This window comes from Poecilia reticulata, linkage group LG9, assembly GCF_000633615.1.
Source record: "Poecilia reticulata strain Guanapo linkage group LG9, Guppy_female_1.0+MT, whole genome shotgun sequence".
In the NCBI taxonomy this organism is placed as follows: Eukaryota; Metazoa; Chordata; class Actinopteri; order Cyprinodontiformes; family Poeciliidae; genus Poecilia; species Poecilia reticulata.
Genome location: NC_024339.1, coordinates 29,428,034 through 29,444,445, shown reverse-complemented (window position 1 = coordinate 29,444,445; position 16,412 = coordinate 29,428,034). Strand labels below are relative to the sequence as shown.

The window sequence follows — 16,412 nt, the reverse complement described above, 5'->3', positions numbered from 1 at the left end:
GGGACAGCGCCGGATCATTGTACATAAAAAACAGATTTGAGAGGCCATGTGCACAGCTACACGAGGCAGCGCCGCTGCAGAAACATCTCTCCCCACAGTACAAAAGCATTTACCCTTCCAAATGAAACTGATATGCATGCTCTTGTTTTTTTGTTTTTTTTTACTCCCTCTCTTTCTCTCCCTGTCCTCTTTGTCTTGCTCTCCTTCTTTTCATCCCGGCTGATGGGGAAATGGAGGGTATTTGGAAGCTACTTAGATAATAGCCACATCTTCCTCGGTCCCCCTTGTGCTTTAGAGGAGGAAGCAGTGGCCCTGCCATTGAGCCAGCCAGGAACCCAGCTGTGCACGACCCATTCGGCACAACCGCTATCTAGTGAGTACAGCCGCATCACTGGGGCTCCACGAGACAAAAAAGCAGCCAAAGTCAATTGTCTCAGCTGCTGAATAGCTTTCTGTTCTCTGTCATGCATTTACGAGGGCTTTTTTTTTTTTTTTGCTTTTTTTTCTGCATGAAGAAAAGGGACAGAAATACGATGAATTAAATGTGCAAAAATAAACTAAAATTATAGAAAAAATTTCCAATATTTATTTCTATATAGCTACATATATATTTATATACATTTATAAAAAATATTATTCTTTAAATTAACATTTTTTGTATGAAGTAGGGTCATTATCTTTGTCTAGGAGTAATAATTTTTTTTTTTCTTTCTTCAACTTCTGTTTGTGACTTATGCTAAGCAGCATGGTGGGTCTGGTTGCTGTACAGTGTTTGGGGAAACTTGCTTTAAAAGAGTATTAAATCACACATCTCCCCCCGCCCCCAACGCCACCCCTGTTGCATTACTGAGTTTATTAAATTAAATGCACGGCAGATCACATCTGGTTCAGGAAACACTGATTTTTTTTTTTTCCTTTCTTTTACGCTAACATGCTCAGTCCTAACTCCTTTTTTTTTCTTTACTCCTGGCAAGTTCGCGATATCTCTATATTGAATGTTTTTTTTTTTTCCCAGACAATACTTTCTTTCAGAACTCAGCAGAACATGTAATACAGACAGACACCTAAATACACCCAAAAGACTTCCTTGCTTTATATTTTTCTTCCTTCTTTTTCTTTTTCTTTCTCAGAATCCAAGTCGGACACATCCAGGCGACGCTCCCTTGGCCTCCGAGTGCAGGCTCTCTCCATAATCCACAGCTTCACACACTGGATCACAGCATTTATCAGCCTGAATCTGCCACATTCTCTCCCTCTCTCGGTTACCTCTTTAGACCACCTCTCCGTCCTCCCCCCATTTTCCGAACCTGACGAGTCAAAGGTCAGGAAAACAACAAGTCAATACGCAAGCAGGACGAAGAAGAAGAAGCGCCTCGCCGCTCAGAGAGAGCCGTGGAGAGGGGTAAGCCCCTCTGCAGCGCGCTGTGATTTAGCCTGTAATAGTTTTCTGTAATCTCTTGCTATTGATTAAACCTCACATCAAAGAGAAGTCTTGCTACAGAACCTCTCTTTTCCTGCTCAGAAATACCATATGGAGGTAATCTTTCACCTTTGTTATTCTTGCTGCTCCCACCGCTGCTACTGCTGCCTCTGCCCCTGCTGCTGGGAGCTCCTTCTCCCAAGCATGAGGAGGGGAGACCAGTGGGATAATACAAACCCAGCTCAGGGGAATAACTGCAAAACTCATCTGAATCGCACACAAATGCGCCCATTGTCACCTCGCGCAGCTTGAATGTTACCTATTGTCCTGAATCATGGCAGAATTTTGCTTTCAGGTTTGATATTTGGAACCAAAAAGAAAACCCCCTGGCCAATCGAGGGACAAAGAACGACACACGCGAGCTGAATTTCACTTTTTAGCTTATCTAAATGCAAAACTAAGAAGAAGAAGAAAAAAAAGAGGTTGGGGTGGGCTCCTGCTAAAAACACTCAATTTAGTGACAGGCAAATGACTTCATGCTGCCACTTAATCTCATTTCTTGCATAATGCTCTCTAATTAGCATATCAAAGTGAATTAATACTTCTAGGGGCATTAGCTATGCAGGAAAAATGCTGTGGCTCTACAAAAACAGTTAGAGGAGCGCCATAAAGTTTCAAACACCCTGACAAGTACTCAAATGTCTCACTCCACTTTAAAAAAAAAAATTTTTAAAAAAGCTATTTGACATGACATGACAATAAGTTCTGATCACAGCGATTACAGCAAAGAGTTGTTATAAAAAATTTAAAAAAGTGTTGCTCAGGAAAGCACCGGGTCCCTATGGCTGAAAAGCAGCGGCAGCGTGTTGTCATCTGAACAGATAGTGTAAAGTGTGAAGGAGACACCAGCGAATGAAAGGCTTGCTGCGTGTGCTGGAGGAGCGGACCGGTCAACAAGGCCAGCAGACCAGCTGAGCTCTGTCAGACTCAGAGGGGGACAGACTGGGACTCCACAGCACAGGTTAACCACACACACACACACGCACACACACACACACACTGCGTGCACACGTGAACTAAAGCACACAGAAAACTTGCTCTCCAATATCTCATCTTTTTCACACACATTTATTCTCAATCTCACACACCCACGCTAACGGCGTGCATGTAAAACTTTCACTGTTTCGTCTTAAATACATTTTCCATTCTGTTAGAAAAAAAAAAGTTTTTTGAAAACATTCAATGTCTCAGTCGTAAATTCAGAGAGGGAAGCGGAGTGTGATTTCAGAAATAAATCCACTAATCTATTTCTGTGCCATCCACATACGAGATGCGCTCTTGTGCTGCTAAGCACTGCATCAGATCCACCACCGGTGTCATTTACGTACGTTAGTCTTATTTGTCTACCTTTAAATTCTCTAAATTCAGCGACAGCACAGCCACAGAGCCTCCACAAGAGCGAGGAGCCCGAGCCGGTCCCTGTGGACGCCACCTGTGTTGAGGAAGTTCATAAAGTTTTATGATCTCCTAAAAGCTAATTTCCTCATAAAGCGCACAAAGGTCACAAATCTGGCACGGAGGTTTCCTCATTAGACTTTTTTTCCCTTTTTTTCTAATTATTTCACCGCCAGAAACACACCACAAACCACCTGCACTTTTTTTTTTGTTTTTAACCTTAAGAATTAGGTGTTTAAATAGTTTTTTGTGGTTTTTTTTGTTGTTTTTTTACCCTGGTCTTTAAAAAGAAAAGGATCTTCGATCACTTCATTTGCAATCTGAACAAGAGGAGTTTATCTAATTCGCTCTATTTTTATTCAAATAAAGACATCATAGAACGAGCTCTGTCCTGCAGGCTCTAATGTCTTGAAAAGTTTTGATCTTTGGATCTAAAATTCAGCTCAGTTCAATTATGTGTGTCACCTCGCAGGCGTGGAGAACGTTTCAAAATCTTTGCTATAAAAATATGTGAATTATTCACACAAATTCTAAGAAATTTTCTGCAAATCAATTTTGATTCATATCAGCAAAAAATAACGTGACTATTTCTTGTTTTGTTTTTGTTTTTCTTGCTTCTGTTTTCTCCAAATCAAGGAGACTCCACAGAGTAGCACTCTAATTATAGACACGCAAGACTGTAGTCTGCTTGAAAGTGTGGGATTGTTTTCATGTTATAAAGCATGAATTTCCGTGTGATCTTAGCTGTGTAGAGCATATGCTGCGGGATTTCCCCGTCCTGCTCTGTGCCAGGGGTAGGGAAGCACGCTTTCTGCTCAAATTCAAAAGACAAGACGCTCCTGCAGGAACGAGAGCATCTTCAGTGGAAAGTGACAACACTTACTGTTTCCACATGGCACACAGTGACAAATTTAAAAAGGTGATTGATTCATTCGGGCAGAGGTCTACCCCTCCACCCCCACACACACACCCTCCACCCTGCCTTTCTCTCTCTCTCCTCTTCCAAAAACCCTTGCAACCTTAACCTGCACAATGCCATCAGATCTATTCTTATATTGTTTTGGTTTTTTTTTTCCCTAAAATATATATTTTTTTATATGTCAGGCCATTGTTTTATCTGTAGCAGGAAAATCTTACCTGTCTTTTCTTTGATTTCACAGAGAACGCTGAAGAGTGCTGGTTTCATTCTGTGACAGTTCAGTCCATGTTTCCTGTTTCAGTATAAGAAAAAAATAAAACACTCAAATAAGGTCACAGATAAAAACATGTTAGACATGAACAAGTTTAAGCCTCTATGCACTTCACCTCACACACTCTTATATAGAAATATACATTTTTTTAAAAAGTTACCAGAAGTTTAACATCTATTATGAAAATGACTTATTTTCTAAATGATGCTTTTGTGGTAGCATCTGTATGGGGCTGAATTTTAATAACAGTCTTGGCTGAAATCTGACATGTGTGCACCAACTTTTTTTTTTTTTTTTTTTGCAACACCACCACCCTCGCTCAGGTTCAAACAGGTAGTTTAAATAAAAACTACGTTGCTCCCTATTGTGACAACTTTCACGTGTGCTAAACGCGTCGCGAGGCTCAGCCGTTGGGCATTACTATTCTTACAGCCAATCCGGTCTATTGTTAACACACTGGGACTTCAGGTAATCAGGGCCAACAACATCTCTCAACAAAAAAGACGCGTCCAGCGATTTGCTGGGAGGGCGAACTTAACAAAACATATAAATCAACCAACTTTGCTTGCGCCTCGTCCAGACTCTGATCGGTTATGGTCATGATCTGATGCAGAATGTCACCGATGTCTTGCTTCCTCCCGTCCCCGTCCGTCCCGTCGTGTCCGTGCGGAGGCGGCAGCGGCATGCCTCCCTGCACCGAGTGGCCGGCCAGACTGACGCCGCCGATGGACTGCATGATCCGGGCTTGATCGTCCATAGTAGCCGCTAAAGAGTCTGTGCACTGAGCCACACAAATTGAAAAACTCATATACGAAATCGGCTAGAGCATATGCCGTAGAGACTAGAATGGATGCAAACGCAGGGTTTGTTCGGCGAAATAAAGACGCGTGTTTCTTGAATAATAACTACAGTAGGTATATGTATCTTGTATGTATATATATATATATATATATATATTTTTTTTTTTAGTGTGAAGTAGTCCTCTTGATGCTTTCTTTTTTTACGCGCGGGTCCAAAGTGCCCAAAAACGCGTGGCAGTGTTTTGCGTAGGGAAGAAAAAAAAAAAAAAAAAGAAAGAAAGAAAAATCTTTCTTCTTCTTCTAAAAACTTCTTCGTCAAAATTGACGCTCCATCATATCCCCGCTCCAAATCCTCGCACCGATCAGTCTTTTTTTTTCTCCCCCTCTCTCTCTCACTCTCTCTCTGCGATTTAATACCGGTAGTGGAGACAAGAAACGGTCCTTGGTGGTCTCTTCACCAGAATCCCCGGCGCATGTCCTCTTGAAAATGTCCAAATCCTCCTTTGCGAAAATTATCCAACGTGGAAATGTGTAAACAAATAATAGTGGTAAAAATAAAAATAAAAATAAAAATAAATCTCAGGCTAAATCTCAGGTAAACGTGGAGTAATGTTCCCTGTATTTAAAAAAAAAATAAAAAAAATCACAATCTGCAGCACAAGGTGTCCAAAGCTTAACATAAAAAAAATTATGAAATGTAGAAAAAGTTGCGATTTTTGTTGTGGTTGCAAAAGGGGAGAAAAAAAAGCAACGGCGAGACGAAATTAATTAGGATAGAACGCCGTATAAAAGGCGATGCGCAAAAAATATCTTGCCCTGCTGAAATTTATGAGCTCCAGCCCTCTGCCTGTGTGTGTTTTATGTTGTTTGATGGCAGCGCTAGTGAGCGATTGACAGCGTGCCAATGCCACTCACTCAGTGCAGACGTGTCAGAGCAGGGTACAGGGGTAGGAAGGAGAAAAAATAAAAAAAATAAAAAAAATAAATACAAAATACCGAAATGAAAATGCACGCTCCGCCCTGCAGAGGAGGGGTCTATACTCTTGTCACTTCTCGCCCGAACAGCGAAAAACAAAATGTTAAGAGCGAGCACTTAGGATGGTGATTATAATGATGAAAGCACGGCTGAGTCCCCTCTCTCTTTCTTGCAGCGGCTGGGTATCCTCTCTCCTCGCGCGTGCACGCCGCAGCTATGTGCATATTCTCTAGCAATGATCGAGATTTAGCTCTGCACCACCGCGGGCAAATGCATAATGAGAGTTTTTGCACAGTTTGATGAAGAACTGCATAGCCGCTTGCGAGCCTCGGTTCGAGCCAGGCGAAGCGGCCAGACATGTTTATATTATTGCAAGTGAAGCTCCGTGGGCCAATCCGGGCCCGGAAGGACGAAGACTGACGAGCCGTCCGTCCTATTGCTGGCAGATGCATGACGCCCAGAACCCACCCACTCCATCCCTCCATCTTCGAGCCCGCTCGTGCAGAAGGATGGGAACTTCTGATTGGCCGTTGCCACGAGTGACATCCATTGCACAAGCAGGCGGCGCTGCTCGGTGCTCCTCCGCAGTTGCTATGGCAGCAGACAAGTTGTTAAGCTGCTGGATGCGAGGCAACAAATATACAGCGCGCTCCTACAGCATGCATCTATATTCCGGGGGAAAGGAAGAAGGAGAAAAGCAAGAGGGCTGCTTTCGGTTTGAGGCAGTTTTCACGCATTATCTGGCTGTACAGAAAGTTATTGGGCAATAAGGCTGACGGTTTTAAGTCTTTACTTTTTGTTTTACCGAGCAAGAGTTCGTGGAAAGAGCTTTCCCACCCCCACAGAGAAGCTTGGTGTTATGCACGGCCCTTCACAGCCTAACTTTTAACAGACTGTTTTTTTTTGTTTTGTTTTTGTTTTTTTTTGCCAGATTTTGTTTAATTAGTCTGAACCAGGCTAGTGAATTGTATAAAAATAACATAATTGCAAAATAACCATGGCATTGTTTTCATTACATTATTTGTTCAAAGACACTAAAATAAATACAAAATATAATAAAGGTTTCATTTCCACCAAAACTAAGTGTCAGAACATGAAACTGGTTTGTAAAGCACATTGTATCTTTATCTCATTAAGTTTTCTTTTTTTGTTGTTTTTTTTTTGGGTCTGGGGGTTAAGAAATTAGAAAAGTGGACATATGGAACGCTCTGTGACTCACTATCTGTCTACAGCTTTAACCAGTTATATCTTAAAACAAAGAATCCAGGAGATTTAAAACTCATTTTGTTGTGTAGGATTCTTTTGCCTCATATTATTCCGCCTCTGGCTCTACGTGGTGAAGCTTTAGCAGTTTCAGGATGGGATATTTTAACGTGTCTCTTAAGTATTCCTGGTCATTTTTCTTGTCTTGCATGTGCAGATTTTAAACAGACGATGCGAACGCGTTTACAAAAATATGATGCGTTTCTATAGTTTCAAGTAGTTGTTAAATTTAGAACTACTGGATATTCATTGCATTGCAATTTTTTATATCACCTCACAATATTGTAAAGCTGTAAGTTCAATTATAAAAAAAGAAAATTAATTAAATTAAAAATGCAAATCAATCTGTATAAACATCAGTAAAAGTATGACAAAAAAAGTAATAAAAATGGGTTGTGGCAGCATTTAATTTTATTTGCTTTATAACGATCATCTCGAGTTAGTGCAGAGATCTCACACTTAGTGTTTTTGCTAAATCTTGAGACTTGACAGCAGGAAACAAGTAACGTGATTATAAAATAAATCTTTTAGCACTTTCTGCCAGTGGCAGTTCTTACATGATTGCCACACTGGGTGGGGTCCCTCCTACTGTCCACAAGGATTTTGCTTCTTTTCTTTTTTAAGTTAAAAAAACTAAGTTTCTCTATATGTTCTACAAACCAAAACTGAATTTTAAAGAATATGCAATTAGCAGTAGTATTTTTAACCAGTACAGGTTTGACCTCTCTGTACGTCACAGTTTTCACGCTTGTGTCAGTGTGTGATTTTCTTGATGCAAGAAGAGTGCAGAAAAATGTTCAGTTTGTTTTCTCATTAATCGGGTAGAGATTTCGTAAATCTCAAACTGTGTTTTACAAATCTCTTGAATATTTCATTTCAGGTTTGACCAGAAAAGATGTTTTTATTCTTTTATATTTTGAAGAAAAGTTTATTAAATGCCAATCTCTTAAATTCAGCACTGCATTTAATATTCTCAGATCAAAAAAACTATTTTGGCTTCGTTAGCATCCAATGGTATACACCCATGTTTTAGCACACGAGGGATGGTGATTCCCTAACTGACTGCGCATCCCAATAAACAACAGAAAACTTCTGAAGGAACAGATTACAGATAATTTTATTTGTTTGCATTTTTTTTGAGAACCTGTTGTCACACCTGTGTCCTGTGCAACAAACTCATATCGCCAATGTCATAAAACAGCCACTATATTCTTTAGCCACCAGCTAGACATTATGATAAACACTTAATTCTCTATATTAACGATTTGAATGTGTAGAAATGTATCAGTGAGTTCCTGAGGTATGGTTTGTTCGTGCTGGTCAAAAACAAAGAAAACGATTCACAAATGATTCATCGTCAAGAATAACAGCCGAGTGATGAGTCTAAATCTTCAGTAAAGGCAGAAAGACTTTCTTTAAAAACTTAATTTGGAGCCATGGTACAGTGACTCATTACTTAAAACAACAGTTCGACATTTGATTGCTTTAGCAGCAGGGGGAGGACATCGTATTACTGCTCTATTCTGCACTTCACAAACTACAGGAGGATGAGTCAGATGTGCTTCACATGAATCAGAAGATCCGGTTATAGGGATGCGATGTACAGGCTGGAGCCATGTACCATAAAGAGAAACTCAAATCTCAGTGAAGGCATCTCAATATTTCATTTTGCTAAAAAAAAAAAAAAAAAAAAAAAGCAGAACTTGATGGGCAGAATGATAAAAGATAGAACTAAAGCAAAAGTCAGAACATTGGAAAGATGCATTAAAACATATTCCAAAATGTACTTTTATTCACAAGTCCTGTATTTCAGATTCAATCTAACCTGATTCTCAGTCAAATTTTTAATATGTAAATAAAGTCATTACGGAGCGACTTGCCGCTTTGCGTTGCTCTACTCATCCGTTTGACCTTGAAGGAGGGGAGCGACGCAGTCTTTAAGTTTAGTGAATGGGAGTCCCAGGACTACTGCATTTATCATGGAAATACTGAGCTGTCAAGTCACAGTGCATACCTGTCAGGAAAGGCTCAAAGGTACAGCTCCGGCTCCTCTCCTCTCTTGCAGTGCATGATTCTTCATTGCATTGCATAGCAGGCCTATTCACCGTTGTTTTCAGCCATATGTCAACATAATCCATTTCCTTATGTGACAGCTCCTAACAGTAAGACATTGTTGAGACGAGGGAGGGAGGAGAAGGGGGCACTGGTTCTCTCAAAAACGTGTTTACATAACACTTCTACAAGCGGTTTTCCTTTATTGGTGGAAACAAATATTCAAAAAAAAAACATTTCCTGAAAGACAGTTTATTTGACTTTCTGGTTTCCTTCTCGGTTCAATTAGGAGAAACTGTTTTCGCAAAGCGAGCACAGCGAGGCGAAGGAATAAGCACCTACAAGTAGCAGAGACAACACTTTGTCATCATGCTTCTCATTGTGACATCTGAAAAGACCCACAGGTGCTGTAGAAAGTGACTGTGTTGTCATATTTCATTTAGGCATCCTTCTGCAAAGCTGTAATTGCCTAATTAGCTTGTTAATTAGGAGATTAGCATTTACTGATAGAGTGGCTTGCTCTGTTGTGATGAGAGTAATACAGATTAAGTGAGAAGTTATGGGTGCGTGAGTTCACAATTTCTCTGTCCACAAACGGGTCACAAATCATTAAAAAGGTTTGTGGGGGGGAAAAGCTGCATGTATCACATCTGACGACGGCGCTGGCGTTTCCTCGCAGCCTCCCTGTATCAGAGCCACACTGATGGTAGGGGAGGGAAGCAGTAGAGGGGCGGCCTGCCACACGGATCCCTCCCGGTCTGAGCGTCGCCTGCATCGTTCCTCGTTGCTCAGGGAAGTTGAAGGAAATGACCGAGCAGACGGTGCCGGAGACATTGCTAACCTAATTATCAGCGGTCTTTCATCTGCTTTGGTTACTCCGTTTTATTTATATCCTGATATTTGTCGGTGCTGTGCACGCACTTTGTCTCCATTACAACTGCACCTGTGTGAGGAGAGAGCAAAGTAGAAAGAGTGGTGGCTGAATTTGACCCAAAGTTTAGCGGGAACTGTTTTTTATAAACGCACCGGCTTCAACAGCTGGACTACACGGGTCAGCAGGAAGTGGAAATACGAGGCTGATTTAACGTGACGTGAGACGAATAAGTACAAGGACACTTCCGTGTTGCCAGAAAAAGGTTACTTTTAATATGAACATGATCTCTCGTCATATGTGTTCATGTCGTATTAATGACCTCGATGAGTAACCCAGGAGTTTGTTATTAATAAGTTTATTTCACCAGCTGTAGGCCCTAAGTTTTTATATAAGTAAAGAATATGTTGTATATTCTGAACTAATTTCATATTTTAGATGTTGAATCTTAATCTTTAAATGAATTTGTAACTTGTTGTTTGTTGTCAGACTGATAGAAATACCAGGACGAAATATTAATCTTAAAAATAAAATGCTGTTTCTTCTTTTGATTTTATAGTTGAGCTGGAATAGCAAAAAACAAAACAAAAAAATCACTGTTTTGTGTAACAATGCATATTTAGCTAAAACTTAACTGATGGTGTATATTATGTCAGTGATACACCTTTGACACACATAGCTGTCATCTGGCAGAAACCCTTTATATCTCCATATTTATTTTTGTTTTATTGTGAAAATCAGCTCTATTGATTGCTCTTCAATTTGAATTTCCATCTGGAACAATTTTTTTTAAGTTGTGCTTTGGGGAGATACAAGTTTTTTCCTTTGCTGTCTTTTTTTTTTTTTTTTTTTGCCTGACAGCAACAATATAATGTGGGAGTATTAACATAAATATAGAACATATAATCTGCAACTGTGCAAAGAGTTATTTATGTTGTCAGTGGTGTCATAGTGTCTTTTATCAAATAGTATAAAACTGTACTATTACACATAAGTTAGCTGCCTGGGTATAAATTCCTGGAAGATTTTGTACCATCTTAAAATTCTGAAGAGAAATCTTAAAATTTCATATGTAATTAATTATTCAAATGGTTCCAACGTGGCACAGGAGATGTGGGAGTGAAAAAAAAGCTCTAAAAACGCCATGAATAAGAAACGGATATTTTAAAAAATTGTTCTTGAAAGGAAAAAGCTTTGCTTTACAGCTTATTTGAAGCTTTTAATGATGAAGATAAATAAGCAGCTGTTTTCAATTCCATGAAAATCAACAATAATGAAAATATGCACTGTAATAAGTGTGAGTGCTTCTACAGTATGTAGCCACTCGTTTTTTATCTGGTTATACGAGGCAGCTCATTTTTCTCTGCGACCACAAGGAAGTAAAAGACGGAAAATAAAGATGTCTCCTTACAATATCAACGTTTCAATAAGGTTTTAATTCCGAGGGCCTTATGTGAAGATTCTGTGTCTTTAGCAAGTCAAGACAGATGTGGAGGATCAGTGGCAGGCAGTAATCAGGAGAGGAAGGTGAGAGGTACACAGCTATACTGCTCGCCACGATCAATCATACTATACTTGTCCTCCCTCGACTCTCTGGCTGTTACTGTCTCCAGTGAATGCGCTTCTCTCTTTGCTTAAAATTATTACACAGGCCATAAACCCAGAGAGGTGAGTGTCCTGCTAATGTGGGTACATGTAGTGGTTGCAGTAACCTTTAAGAGTGGCCAACGGCCGGCGGTGGCTTGGACATGGGCCATATATTCTGGTCAATACCAGAGCCACAGATTGACTCGAGGGGAGGCATTTTAAGGCCTCACGGTTTAATTGACATTGAGGCTGCAGCTGAACATTGATCCTCAAGAGCGGAATACAATCGGAGCTCGATCGCCACGCTATTTATTGCAAAAAATCCTAATCGGTTTGAAGGCTTTCTTAAACTTTTAATTTGCGGAAATGCTGAAGGAGGTTAAGTGAGGGTGGCAGTGGGGGGGGAAGGGAGGGGCGGCTTCCCCTCGTGACACTGATGTGGATCTTCTCTTGTAAATATAATCTGGTACGTGTCGTTTCATTGAAATTGTTTAATTTCACTCCGGCCCAGCAGTAATTTCATTTTGTGAAACCATATGTAAAACTGTCGCTTCTGTTGAATCTAAACTCTTCATCTGGCCGCAGATTTCTCTCAACGCGTGTGCTATTCATCTCTTGCTGCGTGCGGCTGCTCAGATTAAAGCATACACTTTCACAATTTCTCTTCTTTGAATATCAGTTTGTCTGGTAATGACGAGAAAATCTCTGAAGAGGTCAGACCGGAGCGTGTCTAAATCACTGCGGCCAGACTGCCCTCAACTCAGCTTGAGTATTGACATTATGCCAGCTATGACACCATAACTCAACCCACTGCGATGGTCATTTGATAAATGGTATCATAAATTGTTGACAAAACAATTTGTGATGTATTATGTTACCGAAGGGTTGTACTGCTTATCAAATCAAGTAATCTGGCAGGACTTGCCATTCATCAGCATAATGCAAGCGCTAGCTGCTGCTGGTGATGACTTTGTTGCTTTGTCAACATGCATGTCGCAGGAAGCAGTGTCTGTGTTTCTAAAGGTGTGACATATCTATCTTTTGCTTCGTTGTCACGGGGTTTGAGTAGACTGTAATGTTCACAAGGGATTCATCTTGATAAAAATTTTATGTTATTTAAAAAAAAATCGTTACATTTTTAATTAAATCACTGGAGGAAAAGCTGACATGAAATCTTTGATGCTGTGATAAATTGAAAAGAGAAGAAATGCTCTCTCTAAATCTGTTTTTTTTTAATTATTTTATTTTAATGGGTTGCTTTTGTAATTTTGGTAAATATTCTTTAAAAAGATTAATGCCATAGTTTAGCTATGGCTCATATTTTCCATAGTACATGAATAAGCAAACTGTATTTGAGAAGTTACTGGAATAAAATATACATCTTGGGTCAAGTAATATCAAGTAACAACTGGAATTTTATGGAAACAGACATTCTGAGTAAATAACCACAAAGATCTATATATACTTCTACATTAACAGCCCTCTAATGAAATGTGAAGGCAGTTACAAGGTTTGCAGAATTGTGTTCCCATTAAACAATGTGTCATTTTTCATACTGGTACTGCTCTATACCCAGTATCATTTGTCCCCGGAAAACAATAATCAGGTTTATACTAAAATGAGGATGAGAGAAAAGTTATCTGGGGAAAGTAAATTATTAATTTCTAATAACCTCTCAATAGAACCCCACCTTAACATTTTACTGCAAACAAACAGCACCATCATCAAATTAAGGGTTACATATTTTGATTCGTCCCACAACACATAACATAATATGCTCTATTTCATCTTAAACATATTATTAAAAACAACAGACGCTACACCTCTGTAGGACTGTGCAGTAGCAGTAGTGATGTAGTTCTTACAGGCCGAGCTTCTCGCTCTGTCAGCGTGGCTTTGTCCCATAATAGAAATGTACACACGTTATGTGCTTTCTGTAAGATGAATTAAAATTCACTCATTCAATGTTTGCCAGAAATGAGAACCGTGAAATTAAAAGTAAATTTACAATATTCTAAACTGCTGACTTTAAAGATACAAATACACATCAATGTAGCCAAAATGCTCGGAAATGCTAGAATGTAAGCAAACTTTTTTGATTCATAGAACTTTGTCAAATGCCTAATGCACGCTGCCAGAAGCCTGTGTCACTCTGCTATGAATACATCTTAACATTTGTTACAGATTAGCCAATGTTTCTCTGAATGTCTGAAGTTAAATCTGTTCAAATCTATTGATTTGAAATCTGGTGGGTCAAGGTGGGTCATACAGTGACCGGAACATAATCCAAACATAATACGTTCTTACTATGAGACAATGGAGCTGTGCTTGGCTCTCATGAAAACCAGCATCAAAATGTTTTCTATGCAAAATGTCCTTACTTGTTGTTTGACACTTTTCAGAGCTGACAAAAGAGGGAGTTACATATCTTGACTTTAAACATGAAAACATATTTCTCCTCAGAAAATCAATAGCAAGGATGCGTTTGCAGAATTAATTATCTGGAATTGACTACAAACATATACATTATACTGTATATATAAATGAAATAGTAGTAAACAGTTTGAATAAGGAGGAATATTAACACATTTCCTGATCATCTCAGCTAAAGTGTGCTAGTCATTAGTAACTCAAAACCATTTGGAGCGAGCCAGTTTGACTTTAGCATTAGCACGCTCACATAACAAGCTAAAGCTACATAGAAAGTTCTATTTTTGCTCCAAGTACATAGAAATTAAAAGTCTTACAATGGTTTTCACTTTTGCTGAGTTAACTTATCAGCCTTACCGTTCACTCTTGGCTCCAAAAAATTTAAATAATAGTCGACTGACCAACATCAGTTTGGTTTAGGGAGGATTTGTTCCTAAATTAAGGTAGCTGATGTTGTAATTTAACCAACTTCACATTTACAACACAATTTATTATAATTTTATCGGCTTTAATGGCTGGTATGTAATACTCTTCAAAATGTAGTTATATAGCATGGTCCATTCATAAAAGTAAATGATGTAAAAGAAAAATTAAAAATTAAAAAACGTACTTCATTGTTTTTTTTTTTACATCATCAGACAAATGAACAGCAATTATCACAATCAAGTAAAGATTTTTGTGACAACACTTCATTAAAAATAAACTTTAAACTTCTAGTTTATCTTGTTGTCCAGACTGACACACATGTCACAATCTAAAGCAGTTATTTTTATCTTTTTCTGGAGCTTTTGTTCTTTATTCTTCATAAAAACATGCCAGACAGGAAATAATCCTCAACAGCGAGTTCATTTGTGAACGGTAAGTGACAAGCAGTGTTATCACTGTGACCACTAACTGTCTTTTTTTCCCTCTTAAGTGTACTGTATGGTAAGAACATTTAAAAGAAAAACGAAAACAGCAGTCAGCCTGGTTTGAGTAATTAGGAGGCACTATAAAACAAAATGCAAAAAGCAAAATTTCTTTATTTTTAGCTTCAATGAAGTCGCGAGATTAAAATTGTCAGATTTCTTCAAACATGTTGAGGAGGTGAAGCGCACGGTGCAGTGTTTATGAAGTGCACCATCGTATAGCAGGCGCTACAGCCAATTTTCATCAGAAATATTTGATCTTAGCAGACAGTGCTGAATGGAAGCCGCCCGCTCTTGATCAAGACGCAGCGCTGCACCTTTTCATCATGCTTTTCTTTGCTGGAAGTTGCCTGTCCATCCTCTCCCTGACAGTGGCTGGCATGAAGTGACCCATTGGCTTCAAAGAAACATTGAAGTTCTGCAAACAATCTGTCATGGAAGCACGGAAACCAGCGGCTACGACTACATCTGCCCACAAAACCTCTTCATGGAGGCAGTGTTTGTTGTGGATGTGATGGAGCACGTGTGTTGTTAGCATTTCATGTAGCATTGTTCACTTCTTAACGTGGTATTAGTGTGGTTTGTTGAGAAAATAAGGATTGGATGACCCGCTAGTTTTTGACATTTAGCATCTCACGGAGGAGGCAACAGGATTTATGAAATGGGTCACACACACACACACACACGCACACACACATGTGAGTCTTAGCAGACTCCAGTTAAAGCCACATGACCTTACGAGAGAAGAAAACGTATTACTAGAAAATGCTAATGTGGCTCACTTGGTGCACATTAATTCCGTGCATGAACCAGATGCATATTTCATTTCAGCAAAAATAAAAATGTGGCTGTAGAGTGATGAGTTTTTTCATAAATCTTTAAAAGAAAAAAAAAGCTCCATAGCAATTAGTAATTTCCTAATTGTTAACATCAGAGTTCAAGTTATTTTTCTTGTGAAGACACTGGAATGGAAGAAAACTGCTGATTTAGAAAGTTTCCAGAAAAGGCGAAGAGTGCAATGAGACTAAGTAAGTATTTTGTGTGCCAGTAGTGGTAAATTAAAGAAGGTGTGTGTGACATAAAAGCAGGGGTGAAAGTAGTTTTAAATTCTTGGGGGTACTATGACAAAATATATATATATATATATATATATATATATATATATATAATTGTTTCTTTGTGTATTTTGGAGTTTCTGTTCTGATTTTTTTTTTTTTGCAAAGCGATAAAAGCTGGGTAGCTCTTGAATTGCTACAAAATAAAGCTGTATTTCCTCCTTCAGCCCACTGGCTTTAATGTTGACAACTTGAGATGCCATGAGACCTAAATCTTGAACATCATGGCATGGAGTGCATCCCAGTTTTCCATGTCTGGCATATAACCATTCATTTTAGCTTTTAAACTGGTTCTATTGATCCTGTGTCCAGACAGAGGGATAATCAGTAGCCCAGCATCATGAC

The 16,412-nt window shown here is 39.1% G+C and overlaps 1 protein-coding gene across 10 annotated transcripts in view; it reads right to left on the bottom strand.

Annotated features, from left to right (window-relative positions):
- The window catches only part of pbx3b (pre-B-cell leukemia homeobox 3b), a 77,049-nt gene extending 70,827 nt beyond the window's left edge, over positions 1-6,222 (bottom strand). Inside the window, exons 1-2 of one of the 10 annotated variants that reach the window (XM_008419207.2) lie at positions 4,626-6,222; positions 4,013-4,092 (exon numbers count right to left, since the gene is read on the bottom strand). In XM_008419207.2, the coding sequence (XP_008417429.1) occupies positions 4,013-4,092; positions 4,626-4,873 (328 nt within the window). In that variant the 5' untranslated portion in view covers positions 4,874-6,222. The remainder of the gene's footprint in view (positions 1-4,012; positions 4,093-4,625) is intronic. The other 9 variants (XM_008419215.2, XM_008419209.2, XM_008419208.2 and 6 more) reach the window with 9 other exon arrangements.
- Between the last annotated feature and the right edge of the window lie 10,190 nt (positions 6,223-16,412).